We start from the raw sequence: 21,024 nt of genomic DNA, 5'->3' as shown, positions 1-21,024 counted from the left end.
GCCCTCGCACCAGGAGTGGAAAAATCTTTCAGAAGGTTTCTGTGCTCAGTCAAAGCAAAAGAAAAGTTCTGTCAAGTTCAGATGTTTTGGCAAAGTGAAGTTGAGTCATGCCAACGAGGATCTGAAAGACTTCTGGTTCACAGACATGTTATTTACAGCATCATCAAGCGGTACTTTTTTGTCAATATTGGTTTCCCCAAATAAAAGAGGAACGTCTTTCCTCCATGAGGCAGCTCTCTGGTGGGAGATTTGGTGAAATATTTGTGTGTTTTTCACAGTGAAAACATCAAGTCAGTGCAAAGTAAAGTATTCTGAGGCCTGGACTGGAAGGAGTTCAGATAAGGACGAGTCAGACTTTCCAGGATTTAAGTCAAAGGCAAAAGTGCGGGGGCCGGGTCCAGTCCAGCTTTATTTGATCACAGGTTCTTTGAATGCTTTTACTTGACTGTTGGTTCTTGAGGTTCACTTGTTGTAAACACATCGCTCTGTTCCTGACTCAGTTTTATGTTGTTTTATAATTTGATAGTGATGGTCTGGCTGGCTGGGGGGGGGGCATGTGGTATGTCCTGTTTGGGTGTCAGGTTGCCTGGTTGCTATGAGTCTGCTTTCTGGTGGAAAAAGTCACTTTCAGCAGCTCCCCATGTAAAACGGGGGCGTTTAGGTGTCCTCGTAGAACTGGGGGCTGCGGGGCCTCTGTCTCCTGTGTGGCTCATTAAGGAGTCAGACTTAGAGCCATCCAAAGATGAGGATGCCCCTCATCCAGCAGGGGCTCGCTCCTCTCTGTCTGTGGAGCAGCCTTGAGATCAGAAGGATAACGGGTGGAGGCCGCGTGTCCTCTCCACCTGCGGCGGCGGGAGCAGGACTGGGGGAGGTCCTGGCAGGCTGAACCCCCGCCAGGAAGACAGGGCTGAGCCTGGAGATGCTACTCTGCATTTAAAAGTCTGTTTACAGTTCAAAGGAAACAGAAAACAGAAAAACAGGAACATCAGGGACATGTCATGTTAAACTTCAAAATACTGTTTGTCTCTATCAACCTGGGCACAGTGCAGGGGGGGGTCTACTCTAACCAGTGCTGACCTCAGGGCATCAATGACCAGGACCAGACAGGTCCTACAATGAACTGCTCTGTAATTAAAGCGAGCCACACTTGGTGGCAGCAGCTGGTCCTCTCTAATTAAAGCAGATTAAGGTAGATCCATCAGGAGCCCCCCCCCCAGCAGGTCGGCTCCAATGGATCCTCTGGGTTCCCACTTTTGTTCCTCACAAAACCACATGTTCTTTGATCTCTCTTCATTTATTCATTCAGTTTTTTGTCAGGTGGCAGTAAGGATGTTTTGCAGGAGAAGCAAGTCTCTGAATGTTGCAGCCACCAGTCCAGGTGGGTGGGCGGCACCCTGGTTGGGGGTGGGGTGGTGTGTTGAGGTGTCATATGTTTCCCAGCGGAGGGTGTGGTGCATTCACAGCCCATACTGATGACAGGAATCCCAGGTGAGGGCTGCTGACGTGAGCGGAGCGCCGACTTGTCATTAGGCCGATATCACAGGGCCTGTGACGAGCGCAGCCTGTGGTTTGACGGGTGCGGCCTCGCCCGGCTAATATGTAGATATGGCCTCCGACGTCAGGAGCCGAGCAGACGAAGGCTGTGTGAGTAGAAAAGTCACTGCAGGAGACTACACAACTGTGTCGCTCTGGAGCTGGAAGGTCATCTGCAGGAGTTTCATGACTCATGGCTGAAAAGCTTCAGAAGCAGCCAGTGATGGTTCCCACAGACAAATAAAAGCTTCTTGTTCACAAAGACCAAGTAAAACCACTGAGGCCCATTTCTCACAGACCTGAAGGGTCGGTGAGTCCTATTACGCAGCTTTTCTCAACCTTTTTTTTGTGTTCAATTATTTATTGTTTAACTAAGGAAATAAAAACTCTGCTGCTGTTAATGAAGCTAACACTTCATTCATTACAACAAAAGGAAATGTCTTTGAACATGATCCAGCCTGTGATTACTGCCCAGCAACACGAGAGGGAAAACAGTTTAGCTGAGCGTGATTTGCAGTTTGCAGGAGACAGGGTTGATTATTAGCATCTGAACATTTGACAGGATGTTTTTGTGTCAGCCATTCATCCGGCTGCAAACATCTGACCTAGATTTTATTTACAATCACTGTCTGAGCGTCTTTGTTATCTGACCCTGAAAACCTGCGACTGAATAAACTGTAAAGATTCTTTTTAAAAGAATATACAATATAGCAGATGTAAGGTCAGTCTCTGATTGGCTGTTCTTTCTCTGAGCAAACATGTGATCAGTTCAAAGTGACCTTTGGTTCTCAGGTCCAGGGGCTTTCTACCAGCTCCTATGACTGTTTATATGAGGAATGGAATATATGACGTATATGTCCCTATATCAAGAGTGATGTTGCCATATGTCACTTATAAGGGGATACACTGCATTATTATCACATATATACAGTTTATCCTCTGGATATATGAAGATAGAAGTTTATAACATTACATTAAAATGTGTATAATTCTTTTTTATGTGGTATGTCATGTTGGGACCATATATGTTAACCATATATGATTAATTTAAACAACTTTATTAAAACAATATACATATATAAATTCTATTTGCCTGCATATGTTTTTCTTATTAATTACTCATTAATATTAAACATGTCTATCTTCCTATTCTGGAAAAGTGGTCCCAGACTTTGGACCCTACTGTTTCTAATATCAACATATACTGTCGGGCTTTGGGATGGATATATATAAATGTACATGTCTGCTATAGGCATACATATGATTACATACATATATGACATATATGTCGATTAATGAAATTGTTACAATTTGTAATAGGTTTCATATGATGTTTAGAAAGGTATTTTTATTTTATGTACATCTTCTTCATATATGGAAATTCAATATATGTACATGTGTGACATTTACATATGGGCACGTACATGCAGGAAATGCAGGTCTTACCTGAACACTGCCTGAGAACAGAACAATCCTGAGGTAACATCAGCAGGTTCCTCGTGTAGCTGCCCCTGACGGCTGAATCCCTGCGCTCTGCTTAGGGTTGCCAGCCATCTTGTAGCTTAGTGCGGGGTCCGTTTGTCCGGGAGCAGAAACATGAAGGTGAACCTATTAGATTCAGGACGGGATTTGAGGGGATTTGATAAATGTGAGGACCTTGCTGCTTCTCTGGTTAGTGTGTGAAAATAGGACTGTGGCATATCCCGACACGTCTACGTGTCTTTGTGGAGACAAAAGACAACAAGTGATTGTGGACTGAAGCTTGTGAGCTCAGGCGTTTGGAGGAAACAAAGGGTCTGGGTGTTCGGACAGAGCTTTATTAACTATATATTTGTGTGGGGAAGCGAAACAAGCTGAAGACACAGTGTCTCACCTTCTTAAGACGTCATGTTAAATGTTAGCACACGGTTTTCTTCCTGTTGGACATGCAGCTGATGAGGGCAGAGTCTGAGGCCGAAAAACCAAAACGATGAGCTAAAAGAGGCTAAAACCTCGGGACTGAGAGGAAGAGTGAGAGTTGCAGATTATTCTCTGAGGGTTTGTGACTACAGAGCACATGGTGGAGTTCAGCATCAAACAGCTGTCTCCGCATTAACTCGTCTCTGCCAAGTCTTTTCTCCTACTGAAGTTAGCATGCTAACCTGCTAGCCCCGGTCTGTTTCCTCACTTTCCCATAGCAACTGGCTGCATAGCCTCCATCCTGTCCTGCAGACGCAGCTCTGCTCAGAGGGCGTGGTATAAACCTCTTGTCCTGTAAACGCAACGATGCTCTTGTCCAGCGACAAGCATTCATGCTGTACAGAATGTTTTAGTCCATGTTGTGTTTGTCTGAAGTCAGCCTCTGTGTTCACCTCATTATCATATTCAAATTCACTTGGAGAAACTTGAAACGTATCTTCGTCGGGCTACGTCATCACTGTCATCGCTGTGTGGGTTGATTACATGAATCTTCACTGCATTAATTCGAACTGTGGTGAGAACAAAGCAGGTATGACATTCATGGAGATGCATTATCTTCTTTGATCTTTTTTTTTTTTCTCGAGGTGAGCTCAGCTTCGTCAGAAAAGATGAAGTGTGCATGGATAAGATAAAAGTAAGGAGGTGAAATTGGTGAAACTGCTGCAGATTTCGTAACTGACAGTACGAGTTCTTATTACCTCCTGATTTCGAGCATTTCCTGTCACCAAGGCCTTCTGGGAAGTAACCCTGCACTCCCACAGCCTCTGCCGTCACTCCACCAAATTCACCTTGAAAGCGCTTCATAAGGCACTCATTAGCTGATTATTAGAGCCGTGCAGCTTTACAGTCTGGACTGTCATCACTTCGAGTGAGACTAGCAGGGACTCCAGACAAAACATGACTCATTTTTCCACTGTAAACATAATAACCCTCCGTGAAACACTGTGTTCAGCACATTAACACCAGGCCTTCCCCTGGAATCACAGATAGAGGGAGGATATTAAAGCTTAGAAGACTTAACATAATCCACAGTAAAAAAGAAATGATGAATTGAACTGTGATTAGATTTAAAGAGCTACAGATAAAAGCTGCTGCTGGGAAAACAGTCCCACCTTGGTTGGAGAACATATGGTAAAGGCTGGAAAACGCCACGTCATTTACATAGGTTCCTCATGAGGCAGCAAAGAAAAACCACCGACACCTTGCCTTTGTCAAGACGCCAGACTTTCTTAATATCAACCATCTGAACATGAGAACAGCAGGAAGCAGCATCACACTGTGGCAGGCCCACGTGGCAGCGAGCAAACTGCAGCGGGGCTGTGATGTCTCCCCTGCACGGATACTCACTCCCTGAGGAATCAGGCGTCCTGGGGATTTTTCCTGGTTACTCATCATTTCCAGATTAACTCTGTGGTCAAAACTGTTCATGCAGAACTTATTCAGTAATTAAGAATCTCATTAGTCATACAGGAGAAGGCAAACAGTGACCTCCTGGAGTCCAGACACTGCAACCTTAGTCATAACATGTCATAACATGCCCCCCCCCCACCCACTCCCCCATGAAGACAATGTTGCAGAAATCACATGCCTTATACAGATAGTGGTTTTAGAGAATGTAGAACTGTTAAAGACATACTGAGAAAAAAATAAAGCTGCACTAATCAATATTTTTTATTCAAAATGGATCAAATGTAATGTGAAAGAGTGATGAACACACAGAAAATAATCACCAGCTCTGCTTTCCCTCAGTGTTATGGAGCTTTTCAGCCTCTTTAGCTCATGGTTTTGGTTTTCCACTCCAACATCCAGCTCTCGTCCCCCTGGTCTCCAGCAGCAGCAGCAGCAGCTGTTCTCAGAGAAACATCTGTAAAAGGCCTCTGTCCTCTCCCTGCTCAGCAGCAAACAGCAGACAGACACAGACCACTGCAACTGAGAGTGTTTTAGTCAGCTGATCAGCTGATCATGCAACAAACATACAATTCAACCAAAGAATCATCTGTCCAATTATAAATGAAAAAATGAATGAATATTTACTTTGGCTGCCTTTCAAGGCTGCTCATAACTTCCCTATGATCAGTAGAAAATAATTCTTTTCACAGACATTTACTAGGAAATTATTAGGAAATTACAAACATGTAAAACAAAGCACAGAGGCCCCAAGAGTTTATTAATTTATTAATGAACTGGGGACTCTATAAATTATTAATTACCATTTGTTAATGTAACTGTTTGCAAAACCATCATGGAGTTCTGTACTGTGTGCTTCTTTAAGGCAGCCGCCCAGCCAAGTAAGTAGATAAGCCCTCAGACTGAAGAGGTTTTTGTAATGTTTTATTGTTCAAATATAAAAGTGTTCAGATGTAATCACTTCAGAGCAGCCCGCTCAGATCGGTATCAGAAGGACAAGAGGAGGATGCTTTACTATTTATGACTGAAAGCTGGGAGCCCGTTGTCTGAGCAAACAGGACGACTCTGGCCACCGGCCTCGGTGCATACTGATGCTCGTCTCTGCTGCAGCCTCTCTGAGCTGCAGGCCGAAAAGACTCCGCGCATCTCGTCATGAAAAACTGAACCTGAGGAGCTTTAAACATCAGAAAGTAAGAGTTCATCCCCAAATGTCAGATTTCCATTTTGTAAATATATGACTACGCCGGCCGGCCGCTGACCTTCAGAGTAATGGCCGACAGCAGCTGCTCAGTGACTGGAGGATGTAGAGCGAGTGGGGGGAAAGGACCAGGCAGGACACCGGGGGAAAGAGAACATGTTTCTTTTTTTTTTTTGTCACTTCAAGTTTCTGAAACACTTCCAAAGACTCTTCAGTCTTCATACAAACATGTGCCAGTGCTTACAGTTCCATAATTAAAGGAGTACAGAGAGTTACAAAAGCATTTTAATGTACAGGGTAGAAAACCATGAATGATTGCACCAACAAAACAAACATTTCCAAGGTGAAGGCTGACAGGTATAAAACATATTGCTGCCTAAGACGTGACGGGTGGGGGGGTTACAGATGACACATGCATTGTACAAAAACTGCTCTAAATGGACGAGCACTGTACTGAGATCAGTCCAGGTTCCTCTACTCAGCAGGAGAAAGCTTGAAATACAGTGTGGAGTTTGACACCAGAGGCCGAGTGAAGAGTTTCTACATTAGAAAAGCTCCATACGACCAGAACATGATGGGGACACATACTGACGCCCCGTGCACGCCCACATTCAGCCTCATGTGTTTTCACTGAGGAGAGGACAAGGAAATGACTTCATGAATAATCAATCAGCACGCTGATCAACATGTGCTGCTGGAAACAAAGGGAAGAGAGTCACCATTTTTTGGCCTGAAGCTGCCAGGATTTGATTTTTTTTTTTTTTCATATTGGGTGAGGCCACAGCACACACTGCTTCCCCTGCAGCCCCCCCCCCCCATCTCTGCTGCATGCTGCATTAGCCACTACTAGCATGTGACGCCCCAGCCTTTCAGCCGAATGTTGGCGGCCGAGTTGTATTGTGGGTAATGTGGGCATTAGGAGGCTGTCTCTGGCTGTGATGCATCGATTTTCATCCTTTCAGTTTTAAACCCAGTCTGGTGGTGTGACCGGAGTGTGACACAAAATCAACACTTTACTGCTCGGTGTCCACAGTGAGGCAGGTCCCTGTCAGAGTGGGAGTGGGAGGCGTGCAGACTGATGGCTGTGAATCTGAGGGCAGTCTCCAAGGTCGGCTTCTGTTTTCTCCATTTGTTTCAATCTACTTGTGAGTTGGTGACAAAACGTGAGTTAAGACCTTTTTAAAAGTCCATGCTTGTGTTTTTGCTTCATGCTTTGTTGTGTCACTTGTTATTGATACAAAGTTAAAGCAAAATCTAAACTGTACTGTTGTACATAGTGTTGTTTTGGAGTAACTGTGTCTTTGTCAGTTTCAAGGATCCTCATTAAAACACTGATGTGCTTGTGTTGAAAAAAAAAAAAAAGCATTATCTGTCAACATGGCAAACGTTGACTGCAATGGATTTAGTGTTTTAGTTGAGGGTGGGGGGCACGGGTGCATGAATAGATGAGGAAGAACATGGAGTGATGAGGAAGACGTCTGGACACAAAAACACTTCAGTGTTTCAAGTGTTTACTCCTGTTAAGTCAAACAAAGCAGACAGCAGGGTTCACGCTGTACACAACTGCCCCACTGCGCTGTGGGCTGTGCATCAGTACTCAGGGAGAACCCGGTGAGAGGTGAACAGGTACCAAAAACACACGGCCTGCAACTGACCCAGGCTTTCTGCTGCAGTGACATCATCCAGTGGGGGCTCAACTGGCCAATCAGCTCACATCTGCAACATGCAAGCTGAGGTTTGTACCGCGGTGTCATCGCCTTCTTGCAACCTGCATTAGCATCAGATGTCACCATCAAGTATTTTCTGCAGAGAAATGTTCTCAGACTGGACCCCCCCCACTCCCACTCTGGTTTACCCTGCTTCAAAGGTGCAGGGTACAAATGCAGAGACGAGCTTCAGGACCAACTCCTCTCTCTCTGGTGGAAACAGAAACTGCAGTAACTTTTCGTAACCATGGTTACTCCCAAAATAACATTTATTCCCAAGCTTCTTTGGTGGCATTTGTCTTTCTGTGAACATCCCTGTTTTTAACTCTGAGCCGTTTTTGCAACAGTTCCTGTAAATACACAACCCCCCCTCAACACCTTACAATCAATGTCAGTCCACTTATAAACCGGGGGGGGGGGGGGGAAATCTGATCCTAAATACAATGTAACCATTGAGTCATTAATGTCTGTGTGGTGATATTAAAGGTCCCACATTGTATAAAGGTGGATGTCCATGTGTTTGTGATTATAAAGCAGGTCTAGGTTCTATATTAATACTGTGAAAGTATCAAAGCCTCAGTCCACAGAGAAATGCACACAGCCTGTATTCAGAAACTGAGCCTTAAAACCAGCCGTCAGGACTTCTGGAACTTTGTGATGTCACAACTAAGCAGTCATCGCCCTCAGTCTCTCTTCTGATTGGCTGACTGACCTGTTGTTACTCGAGCCCCAGAGAGAGGCCTGAGAGAGGAGATGTAAAACTACACTGAGATGGTTTTTGGTTCTTAAAACCACAGATATATCTTCTGATGGAGGTCAACACTTAAGATAAACCACAGAAGAAGATAATATGGGACCTTTAAATGTCTGTCTCAGTTGAAACAGTTTCTGTTTGTATGCGTTGTTGCACAGAGCTAACAAGCCAACAGAACACAGGCGTTACATGTGGTTGCTAAGTCTCCATCAATGTAGAGTCACTGCTGGAGGGTTTTATAACAGACTTCCAGTCCCACTAACTGGTTAAGGATGCACTTAATGTGACGCACCCTCCATGCAATGTGTACAGTAGAAGTGGGTGGGGGTGGGGGTGTAGGGGGCCATGTGATTTTAATGGCAGCGAACACAATGGAGAGATCAACATGAAGTTTATTTTGATGTATTTCAACCTCGACTACATGATGAGCTGAAAACGCATAAATACTGAACATGAAGACAACCTCGCAGCCCAGCACCTTCAACCTCGCAGGGTTTGGTTCAAAAAGCACGACAACGATGACGATGACGATGACAATGACAATGACGATGATGATGATGATGATGATGATGATGATGATGATGCATTGGGAAAGCCTGTGGTTGGTCTGTGGAGCAGCTGTGACTGTGAGAGTAAGAACAGAGTCCTGGCTGTGAATGAAGCAGCTTCCGAGCTGCACCAGGAGAGGGCGGAGCTGCTCCAACACCGCTGCGAGCACTGCCGCCGGCCGACAGCGCCACAGCTTCAAGTGAACTTCATGGAACCACAAGTCATCACGCCCGTCAAACTGTGATGTAAGGCACCTTGACAAGTGCTACTGGTCACGCGGTTTCAAATAAAGTGTCTGACTCCTGACTACCTACAGTACAAGTCCAAAACTGCACTTCAGTGACGGCCGGCCGCTGACAGTTACAGCACTGGTCTGGAGTCACACTACACATGAACATTTGAAAAAGAGAGAAAATATAAAACATGACGATATAAAAAAAGACCTGATTCTTCTTGTTTTTAAAACCTAGAAAGTAACAGTCTTTGGGTTTCAAAGGAACCACACTGTTTTTGCATATGAGGCTCAGAGAAACACAAAATGATAACAGCAAAAACTCGACTTATTCCGATAAATAAACATATAAAAAGCAAATCACCTCGGCAGAATGATAAATATCACAGCATCAATCATCTGGAGTTTGTCTGGAGGGAGGAGTTATTACAGACACAATGTGACTCCCTGCTTTAATAAATACGGGTTTTCTCCAGGATAGTACCTGTAACAGTAAATGTACAAGAAGTTGGGTCAACTCTCAGGATATGCTGTCAATAAATAAACCGGGCTGACGGATCAGAAGTTCTTGAAGATCTCTAAGTCCTTCTGAGGCACAGGAGGGTCTTTCTTCCAGTCGTCCTCCGGGTAAACGTCAAAGTTGGACGTGTCGCCCTCATGGGAGACCTTAGGGACTATAGGAGGCTGTGGAGACACAAGTTCAGGGGCAGGTCTGAAACTCGAAGCTGACACTTGTTGATGCAGAGTGACACAGTAATGTTATCTGGTGTCTACTGTCTGGTTTCCTCTTGGATATTTGATCTGGTGTTTCACCATCAAGCAGAGAGAGTGTGATCACATGTTTCCAGCTGCTCACAGGCTGCAGCGATCTCCTCTGAGCCTCCGAGCATTAACGTTACACCACAGGCAAAAATGGTGAAGATTGGAGGTTAGGCAGGAACTAGGTAGGAAGATGCTGGGACATGTCGGCCCACATTTCTAAGACACATAAAAATAATCTGCTCTGAATCATCTGTCTGACTTTCACCTGTTCTGCTTCATGTTCTGCTTCCCATCTGTGAGTGTTTGGTTTATTGAAGTTTTTTTTTGTTTTTACATAATAAAACTAGCAGCAGCTGTTTGCATGTGGATGTTGACAGCTGCTGAACCACAGACAGTTACACAACTTATTTGTGTGCTGTGTGCACTTTGTGACCGACTATGACACAGACACACAGGTCATTTCTTCATATTGCAGAGGGAGAGAAGTGACGTCATTAGTCCTGATTCTAATCACAAACTGCTGAATCCCAACTGATCAATGATTGGCTGCTGAGAGAAACACAGGTGTTAGGGTCTCACCTTCAGTTTCCTCAGAGGAACCGCCTCCCAGTCAATCGTCTTGAACCAGCGGTGCTTCTTCACGTCATCGGCTCCATTCTGAAACACAAAACATGGCTGCTGGGTGGCTGCACCACTGTGGGGTCGCGGCGTCAGGTTGAGATGTGTGCAGTCACATGACAGCCCGGAGGGGCTGTGGAGGGAAGCCCTGACCACCACAGAGAAGTGTTACTGGTGCTTCTACTGGACGTGGTGCTCCGAGGGGCTTTGGTTCAACAGGCTGTAAAAGCTGCAGTGAACGCTGCCTGAAGGAGCCGTCAGTCCAACTCAGAGTGTGTCAGCAGCCCGCCCCCCCAGTGGGGAACCGTCCGCTTCAACCCCCCTGTCCCCGCATGGTTAAACGCTGTTTCAGCAGCTCCTACCATAACAATAAGCATCTGGGTCTTTTTCTGCTATTTCATAGCGACGGTGGAGAGAGACAGGAAAGGCAGGGGAGAGAGAGGGCGTGGGCCGCAGCAAAGGGCTGCAAGGAGGAGTCAGCCTTAAGGCCAGCGACACACTGGCCGCGTGGTGTGTGCGTGGCAGCTGTGGAACATACTGTAAGTATAAAAAAGGTAAAAAAATGGACTCTAAAATGTGCCAATGAAATAACTTTTATAAATGTAAAAAATGCATAATGTGCTTAATTAAACTAGACAACATTATGCGTTCATTAAGTTAAAAAAAAGTACTTTTTTAGAGTTTACATGATAAATTCATGTTTGAGTTTTATAATGGGGGGGAAGGGGGGGGTCTGCAGTGGTTAGCACTGTACAAAGAAAACTTTTGCTCGTACTTTAAAAAGGTTCATCACTTCTCATTTTCTTCACTTTGTGCTTATCCAGGCTGTGAGGAGACATGTAAGTGATGGGCGACAGAATCCACAGCCCTCTTTCTGTGGACTCCTTCCACACTTCAGCAGAGGAGCCTGGACTCTTTGTGGGCCGAATCAATAGGGGCCGTAACTCTTTTTAAAGCCAACTGCCTTCTCTCTGTTACAATCTTGCAGCCACAGCCCAGCAAAGAAACATAACTCAGGCAGCTGGAGGCTCATTAACATGATGCATTTTGAACAGGGATTGTGAAGTTGGTCAGTTTTCACTGCATCAGGAGGGAACCAGTCGGGTTTGATTTTATGTTGCAGAAGCTGCAAACTTGAGCTTCAACTTTCAGCAATTTTCTGTTCAAATGAAAACATCAGAGCTGCTCACTTGTGGAATAAAATGAAACTTAAGTAACATAATATTTTGAATAGCACTTAATATTCTTCTTATTAGTTTCAGTTATACTTGGTATGACTGAAACGTTGGGAACCGTATGGGGACTTTTTTTTTTTGTTTTTTATAAATAATGAATCAAACGAGGAGATACTAATTAATTATCCTATAATCAACTGCATGTAGTGAACTGCTTACTCTGTCTTAAATGTAAGTAATCATGAAAGTGTAACTGAAAGTTAGATGGATTTAAAGAGATCAGATTTAGAATCCTATCATTTTTGTGACTCCATTTTCAGACTCAACTGTTAATTCATCATCTAAAGGCAGAAGAATTATCAAATGCAGACTTTACAGATCTCCTTCTTGACTTTGTTCATGTACTATCCAAAATGAAAGGAAGAGAACTGCTTCAGTTGGTCAGGTGATTGTGGTGAAGCCTGTCTTCTGGTGGTGCTGTCGAGCCTCCGTACAGGCAGCCTGTCAGTGCACCGCAGCATCGGCGCTCTGATGACGAGCGGCGGGACTGCTCTGCAGATCAGTATTGGCAGACACAAATCAATATCATCTTGTCAGGGATTATGTGGAGTTAATCACTGGGATTAAAGAAGTATTTGTTTCATGGAGAGCGGCTCTCAGTCCCTCTCTTCACTACTGTTCACTGAAGCGCTGCAGTTTTACAGTGTGAATGAGAATCTACACACTCTGCCATTCTTTCAAGAGATCACTGAAAACATGTCTGTCGCGTTCCTGAGGCTGTGCACAAGGAAACGAGTCAAAACGCTTTTCTGCCACATTACAGAGCTTCTTCTGTGCCCGGGCTCCGCAGCAGAGCTTTAAGAGAAGCTGGATGAAGCAGATTTATGTGTTTTGTCATGATTGGGTGGGGGGGTGGGGGGGGGGCAGAGTCGATATGAGAGTGTCACAGAGATTAATTCACTCCAGACTAACAACTTCTCACTTTTCTGAAGGAGCCTCACTGCACATGAAGCAGCAGATGTAGCTCCGACAGTCTGGGGTCAGTCTGAGGTTAAATTGCTCAGAGAAGAAATTATTGTGGCTGAATTGATTATTGGACTCTGAAAGTATTGATGTGATATTTGTACTGCCTCCCTGAGCTGGTGATCCTGGTGCTGGCTCGAGTGAACACGGCTTTATAGATGCTCCTCAACACCTGAGAGGTAGCATGGAACTCATATGAATGATTACTAATCTTCAAAGAGACAGGGGCAGATTATACAGACCTGGCTGTCCTTCAGTTCCTACTATGTGCTCATAGCAATAAGGAACAGTGAGCAATGTGTGGGGCTTCCCTCCCAGGCTACAGGGGGCAGTTTATTAAGGCTGTATGCAGCGGGGGGGGGGGGGGCGCAGGCCCTTAGGTTAGAAAGAAGAACCTGCTCACACAAGAAGCTCTTCACTGTCCTGTTCCCACACATGCATCCCACGCTCAAGTGTGTTCATTTGTTTGTTTGTCTTTATCATGTGACCTAAATGTGGAACTCTGATTGTACTGGAAAGGTCAGGAAAAAGTTACAGTTAATCTTTTTCTGAAAGAAATGATTAACTGTCTTTAATATCTGTTCAGCCTCAAGTCTTCACTTTAATTAAATGAAAAAAAGAAAAACATTCATTCACACACACTGAGTTGTCAGATTGTTGGTTGTGTTCTCTAGTCTTCTATAGAGCAGAGCACTTCTCCATTCTGATTGGCTCCATAAAGCTTACTGTAAAGGTGCCAGACCAGCGCTGCGACTTCTGCTGACTAGACTCAACTGCAGGATCATTTTGGAACCTGGAGGCGTTTCTAATATTTTTTCCGCTCTCACTGATTGGACCAGTGGTTCCCAACCTGTGGAACGGGACCTATGGTGGGCCACGAAGGTATGAGAATGTAAATAACGGTTAAAACACTATGTTAAAAAACTAATTTGATCTTTTTTTTTTCTCATATGAAGGCCTGTCACTGTGATGAGCCAAGGAGAGGAACTTCAGGCTGAGTGAGGGCTAAAAGATTAGAGAGCATCAAAATGGACAGCTGGTTAGAAACAGGAAGTATTAGAAGGATAGAGTCAAGAGACAAGTCAAACAAAGGAAGGTTGAGCTTCTCCTGCTCTCAGTTCAGTCCTCAACGTTATCACTGTGCATCATTCAGCCTCTGTGGTGCTACAGGGTTGGACCAAGTGTGGTCCATGAGTTGGAAAAGGTTGGGACCCGCTGATTTAGACTGCATTAGCAGAACTGGCAACTGTTTGCATATCTTGAAGTAAAAAAGCAGCATCCAGCACTGACTTAAAGAATTTGAAACGACAGCCCGCCCCAGCTAAGGGCCAGATGTAGTCTGAATGTCCCGAGGACAGAGCTCCAGCTGAAATCCTGCTCTGTGGGCTCTCACACACTGGAAGCTGGGAGTTGTTTTGCTCTTACTCAATAAGTGAGTCATGAATTAACTCCTATGACTTTGAGTTGCTGAGAGACGTGAGGGGAGGAAGGATGTTGCTTTCTTTAGGGAGGAACAATATTTAGATTAGTCAGATATATTATAAATATCAGTGTCTGCAGACTGACAATATCATTTCTCTTTATCTATGACTAACTGGAACCATGTGGAGCTTCAGTCACACTGCTGACCCTGTGCTGTCCTGGTCTCTGACCGCTGACACCCAGGGAGAAATATGGCGAGCTGCCATGTGGCTCACAGAGACAGGAAGTCTAACCAACTCACCTTCATGTTGCCCAGCCGCCTGGCTCGGTCAATGACCAGAAACTTCTTGATGAGGTCTCTGGGGGGAAAAAAAGAAAGAGTCAGTGAATCCACAGTTGTACAGAACATCTCTGAAGTGATCTCCCTCCCTTCTCTCACAAGGAGAGCTGTCAGAAGGCCCCCCCTTCGCTCACCAGTGGGACCCGGACAGCCTGTAAAAGGGGGCTGGCCAAGTGAGCTGTCTCTCTCTGACGATCTCTTAATTGAACAAAGTGAACCTTTTTTTGCAGACGGCAACTTTCTGAGAGTCTGAAGCTGTGCAGGTAATGCAGACATCGGTGAGGAGCACGAAGGTGATTCACAGGGCTCTTTAAACGGCAGAGTGTGGGCTTTCTGATGAAATGTGATAGCTGCCGACGACGTGGGAGCTTTCGATAAAGGTGCCGTATCTCACATCCTATGAGCCGCTGACAGGCTCATAAATACAGCAGCTGCACGGTGACAAGTCAGCCATTTCTCCGGTTTTGTCTAAATCCTCCCTCTGCTTTGAGACAGGTCTCCGGAGCCATTTGTCACAGAAATGTTTTAATCAGCACCGAGGGGAACATGTCAGTATTTATGGCTTTTCATTGGGTTCATGGAGGGAGATTCCTCCAGAAAACAAAGTCAGGACCTAGTATGTGGCTGGACTGTGTATGGTCGATGTGTGAACCTCGGGACGCAGATGAAAATGGTTGTGGAACCTCTGTAAACATCATCTCGTCGTATTTACCTTCAGCCCAGTATCAGCTGGTTCCAGCTCTTCATCTGTTTGCTTCTGTCCTCCTCTCTGACCCCTCCGCTCACATACACAGTACTTGAATGCAGCTGAATTCACAATAAAGCTGTTCTCATTGACATGTTTTTTCTGTTTCCGTTGCCATGACAACGGGACAAGACTCTCCTCTGAGGAGCCAAGGTTTGTCGGAAAAGTCTCTAAATCTAGTGATAAATGTGATAAACATCCCCTAAGCTGCAGCGGCCAATGGGGAAACTTCAACTCAGTCATGTGGCATTTGGCTGACCAATGGTGGAACAATCAGTCAGTCAGTCAGTCAGAGATTATAGGTGATGTATCCCCCCCCTGCAGCAGAAGGGAGGGAGGAGAACAAATAGAGAGTAAGCTTGATATTGCAGTTGTTTTTTTTTCCCCAGTTCATGTTTTTCAATTTCACTGTAAAATGTGTTATTTTATTAACATTCAGCCCTCTTCATTTACTGTAACATTAAGTTGGCCTCATACTTCTTGGTAAAGGGGAAGTTTTTTGTTGAACTGAATTAGTAGAACTCACGCTGCTGCTGCGTTGATCTGATCTGCATTACTGTTGACACAGCAGCATACAGTATGTCGCCTATAACAGCAGCAGGAAAAGACCAGTGTGACCCGACTAATCTTCCCAGTATGAAGAAAGAAAGTCTGTATTTGTTGGCACTTAGCTGCTAACCCGGTTCTAACCTGTCTGTATGCATATACAGAGCGCAGAGGAGGACGTGGGGGCGGTCAGGTCATCACGGTGTCAGTAACAACTCCTTAACTAGCAGCTAATTTTATGGCTGATGCCTTATTGCCTTACGAGCCTTTAATGGTTGGGGTCACCCTGGGACAGCGCTCCACTCTGTCTGATTGTCTCTGCTCAGCAGCAGCTGCTGCCGGAGGCACTGCCTGCAGTGCTCTGCAAGGCCTTTCACTTCCTGATGGATGGCAGCGAGTGGCGTGGAACTGTATTAGAGTCATATAAGAGTGGAAATATTAAAAGTCCCCTGTCTGTTGGCCACAAGATAGATGCTCCACTGTGGGTTCGCCGAGTTATCAGGGGAAGCAGTGTGTGTCAGGCCTCTCCAGGGGCCACTGTGTCGAGACTGAGTGAGTGCATACAGACAGACAGACAGACAGACAGACACACACACACACACACAGGTTGTCATAGGTCAGTTTTGGGGACATCAGACAAACATGCATTCATTTCCCAGAGACTTACCCTAACCACCCACCTCACACTTTTGACCCCACTTGGACAAGCCGTCCCCAGTTAACTGGTCTCTAGTCTGAAGTTTGTCCCCAAAGTTGCGTATGACACACACACACACACACACACACACACACACACACAGAGTGCACGGAGCTTGTAATCTTGCACATTCCTACACACTGCAGCTGGTCTAATGGGCGGTGTGAGTGGGAGGGGGGGCAGTCCTAATCAGCTGGTGTGTTGTTAGCGACTGCAGGTCCACCTGAAGCCCGTCTTTAGCTCCAGGGACCTCATTGACCACATGTTAAAGGGACGCCGCGGCACTTAGAGGCCACATCCACGGCCCATATGGCTCCCACTGACGTTTCAACTGTGATGCGTAAACAGTCATTTGGACGGAGGGGGAGCCAGGTGGGGTGTGTTAGTGATCCTCAATAGGGAGACTAACCTTTCCTGATTGGCCCCAGCTCAGGAACAGGTACACCAGCAGGACAGGTTTTTCCACAGCACTCAGAAAGTCTTCAGACCCCTTCACCTCTTTTTACATATCAAACAGAGGGAATGAGACATAAAGACCAGCCTCCAATAAAAGTCTGCCACTTGGGGTTAGTCTTTGCCCGGCGGGGTGGGTACGAGTACAGCCTGTGGCTTTTTGCTGTGTCATTCTCTCTCTCTCTCTCTCTCTGACTGTGATAAAGGCAAAAGCCTGAAAAAATAACCCTACTCGGTCTCTGCTAACCTTCTCTCTGAGTATTGTTTTTGTATCTATCAGTAAAAACGCCGTGAAAATGATTGACTGATGCGGCTCCTCCAGTTGTTTTTGATCTGACAGATTCTGATATCACAGTTTTACAGCTGTTGTTATGTAATGACTGTGAGGACACTATATATTGTTCATGTTTGCGTTGTGTGTGTTTGTTTTCTTTATTTTGTCCTGACCAGTTATTAGAGTTTGATGTATCCATCCTGTCAATCATCAGTTGCCATGGAAGCCAGGTTCAACACAGAGGTCTCCTCCTCCCCGAAACAAAACCAAACAGAAACACTGGAGCAACTTCACGTTAAAAATCAGTGTTTCCCCACCAACGTGCAGCGGTTGAGAAAATGCAGCTCCACGGGAAAGGGCTGTTTGACGGCACATGAAGTGGTGAAAATATTCTGAAGAAAGCGTTCACTTCAACACTTTTCAGTCTGCATTTTTTAAAAGAGGCTGGAACACGTTTTTGTGGATGGGCCTGTCGCTCAGCCTCTGTGCTCCACACAACGTCTGACGACTAAAATCCTTCATCCAGTTAAAATATAGTTAAAAATGACCAAGTTCTAGAGGGTGCATCTTAAAAATTTCAATGCGTCTGTCACCTACACATGCATGCAGAGGATATGACGTGACTGACAGACGACCAAATCAAACAGAAACGCTACCATGATAAAAAATGAAGGATTCTCCAGGATCGACAAGTCTGGGAAAATGTGGGATAATGCAAGAACTCAACAGAATATAGAACACAGGTTTTAGTTGTTACAGACTATGGCCTGGTGTCAAGAGCTTACTTGACATAGAAATCCAGATGGCGTGGGAATTCCAGTTTCCCAGCAAGGATCTTCTGGTAGATTCCAAAGGGGTTGTCATCAAAGAACGGCGGGTACCTGTGGAGAGGGAGAAATGTCATCTCCAGCCTGTCCCTCTGAAGCCGCCCACACACTGTCACAGGGTGTGCACGCAATCCGTGCTCTGCAAAAACAGCATGATGCAAGGAACAGGTAGAGCAGGTAAGAGCTGTTATCAGTCGAAGCAAAGTGGGGAGTGAACATGTGGTGAGGTCAACATTTAGAGTTGGGGGGGTTATGAAAACTTGCTGTGGACAGAACAGCCTTAGTTTACAGCTGTTCTGACAAGTGTGTGTGTGTGTGTGTGTGTGTGTGTGTGTTTCTACCACCCATGGGCCCTCTGCTGCTACACTCCACTGAGTGCTTTCCCAGCTCCCCTGTTCTTCCCTCTGCTCTGGCCTGGACAAGTCATTACCCACAAATTACATAATGGCCCGGCCTCTGAACGCATTACGCACGGAGCAGACAGGCGCATAATCGCACCAGTTTGTCACACGCCGCTTCCCCTTCCCAGTGAAAAGCTCCAGAGTTGGGAGGTGGTGGGATGGGGGCGTCTGGGAGCTGGCTGTGCACCACAGACTCCACTCCTATGTGTTTTTTTTCCAAAACTGATGCAGTCATCGCTGGAGAATCTGGGTCATTCCAGCAAAATGGGGGGAGGATGACAGATCTTCTGACTTTAATGGATGGGTAAAGAGTAGACAAAGTAATATGAGGCAAATATATATGGAGTGGTTTATAGTGGAAATGTTTTGCCTCTGAATGATTCCTCAGGATTTGGTACTATTAGTTAGAAAAGGTATTTAAAGGTCCCACATTTACACCTTTCCTGTCTTTCATGTGAAGTGTTGATTTGTGGTCTAAGAACCAGAAATCATCTCAGTGTAGTTTTACATCTCCTCTCTCAGGCTTCTCTCTGGAGCTCTAGTAACAGGTCAGGTCAGTCAGCCAATCAGAAGAGAGGATCTGAGAAACAACAGGTCAGTCAGCCAATCAGAAGAGAGGATCTCTTCTGATTGGTTTGTGAATGTTTGTGATTGTTTTCTGACTGTTTTCTGAGTGATCCAATAAAAATATAGCAGATTTCAGGAAAGACACAAACACATGGACATCTACCTTTAGACTGGATGGCGCTTTAAACGATGGAATATTCAAATTCACAATGACACCTTGATAACAAACTTGAACATTATGATGTCACAGTAAAGCCGCTTAGATATAAAATGTCATCACTTCATAATTTTATCCAACAAGACATTTGTGTCAAAATTATTGTATGAATTCTTCATCGAAGTCATTGCCAAAAACGTGTTTCGTGAGGTCATAATGACCTTGACCTTTGACCGCGGTGCATCCTTGTGTCCATGTGGAGATTTGTGCCAGGGGTAATGAAATTCCCTCCAGGTGTTCCTGACATCACGTTCACAAGAAGGGGACAGACAGATAAACAGAAGAAGACACGATGCCCCCCACCACCACCTGCGCGGACACATAAAAAGTTTTGTCTTTTGCCAGAGATGTTATTTATGAGTCATTGTCTGGAGCTGTTAGTCCTGACGCGCTGACACAGTCAGAATCCATCAGCTGAGGCAGGTTGTAGATGTGCTCTGTGAAAGGCAGAGGGCGGTTCTGATGATACTGGCAGCCAAAGTGTAGTGCATAATGAATAATCTTTTAAACTGCCCTTTTCAGTACAGTGTACAGCACTGGAAAGCAAATGACTTCACTGTTTGATGACAAAAAATATCAGCAGTGTGCTTCACTGATGTCAAGCAGTTGTACCAATCTGTCACAAAAACAAGACAACAGCTCTGTTTCTGATGAGCGGTGGAGTTAGTGTCAGAGCGGGACCAGAATATGCACCTTTTATTATTCATTTCTTTATACACTGAAGTCTCTCTGTGCATGTGTAACTGTGTGCGTCTGCAGCCTCTGTTTTAAAGGTCCCATATTTCACTACTTTAAGTGTTACTATCCATTTAAGGTATATAAATATAATTTTTGGTTTCAAGAACTAAAAATCTTTAGCTTTATGATCACAAAAGACATGGAAATCTCACTGTATACAATATGGGGCCTTTAATGTCCCAGCATTCAGTTCAGACTTGTGCCACGCTGACAGAGATACACAAATGTTACAGATCAAACCCAATAGGACCGCTGTCCTGATTTCTATGTAAAAGTGACTCGGGCGTGCACAGCGTTTCTGCTATTTGCGTTTTGCAGCAGCGGCCTCCTCAGAAATGTCTCCTCAGAAAAAAACACTTTTTTGATAAATTTTCATTGAGCCCCAAAAGTTCCTCATGCACTCCTAAATTATTCAACCTTGGAGCAAAAGCTCTCCTTGCAAAAAACTTTTACAGTAGAGCAGACAGAGCAGACTATATATTCATTCATGGATGCATACTGATGTCCTCACGAGCTTTCCTTTAGAGCCTGCTAAGACTGTAAGAATAACAAATGATGGGTGCATTGTTTAATCCTATTAACACTGCAGCATCAGGACCAGTGCAGAATCTAGGAGCTGTTAGAAGGTTTCTACTTGTTTTTAGGTGTGATTGACGGTAAAGGGCTCAACAGAGGAGGAGCTGCAGTGTCCTACGCCAGAGCTTTGTGGGTGACAGGCTGCAGGAACAGGACGAAGTCTTTCTCCTCCAGGATCTTCATCTCTAATCACCAGCCTGACGCGCCACTGATCTGAGGTGGACCAGGACCAGCCGGAGAGCCAGGGGAGGTGACGAGACAGGAAAGGGGTCAATTTCAGTTTCATGCAGTCAATCTAAAAAATT

At 45.1% G+C, this 21,024-nt stretch overlaps 1 protein-coding gene across 2 annotated transcripts in view; it reads right to left on the bottom strand.

Moving 5' to 3' along the window:
• Positions 1-5,254: 5,254 nt before the first annotated feature.
• The window catches only part of prkx (protein kinase X-linked), a 37,555-nt gene continuing 21,785 nt past the window's right edge, over positions 5,255-21,024 (bottom strand). Inside the window, exons 5-8 of one of the 2 annotated variants that reach the window (XM_071464324.1) lie at positions 18,179-18,274; positions 14,640-14,697; positions 10,680-10,757; positions 5,255-5,338 (exon numbers count right to left, since the gene is read on the bottom strand). In XM_071464324.1, coding sequence (XP_071320425.1) covers positions 5,270-5,338; positions 10,680-10,757; positions 14,640-14,697; positions 18,179-18,274 — 301 coding nt within the window. In that variant the 3' untranslated portion in view covers positions 5,255-5,269. Of the gene's footprint in view, positions 5,339-6,243; positions 10,023-10,679; positions 10,758-14,639; positions 14,698-18,178; positions 18,275-21,024 lie in introns of those variants that run through there. The other variant, XM_071464323.1, reaches the window with a different exon arrangement.

Source organism: Trachinotus anak, unplaced genomic scaffold, assembly GCF_046630095.1.
Source record: "Trachinotus anak isolate AG129_WGS33_773 ecotype Australia unplaced genomic scaffold, CSIRO_AGI_Tana_v1 ptg000026l, whole genome shotgun sequence".
NCBI classification, from domain to species: Eukaryota; Metazoa; Chordata; class Actinopteri; order Carangiformes; family Carangidae; genus Trachinotus; species Trachinotus anak.
Note: the sequence above shows the minus strand (reverse complement) of the source record. Positions and strands in the feature narration are given on the sequence as shown.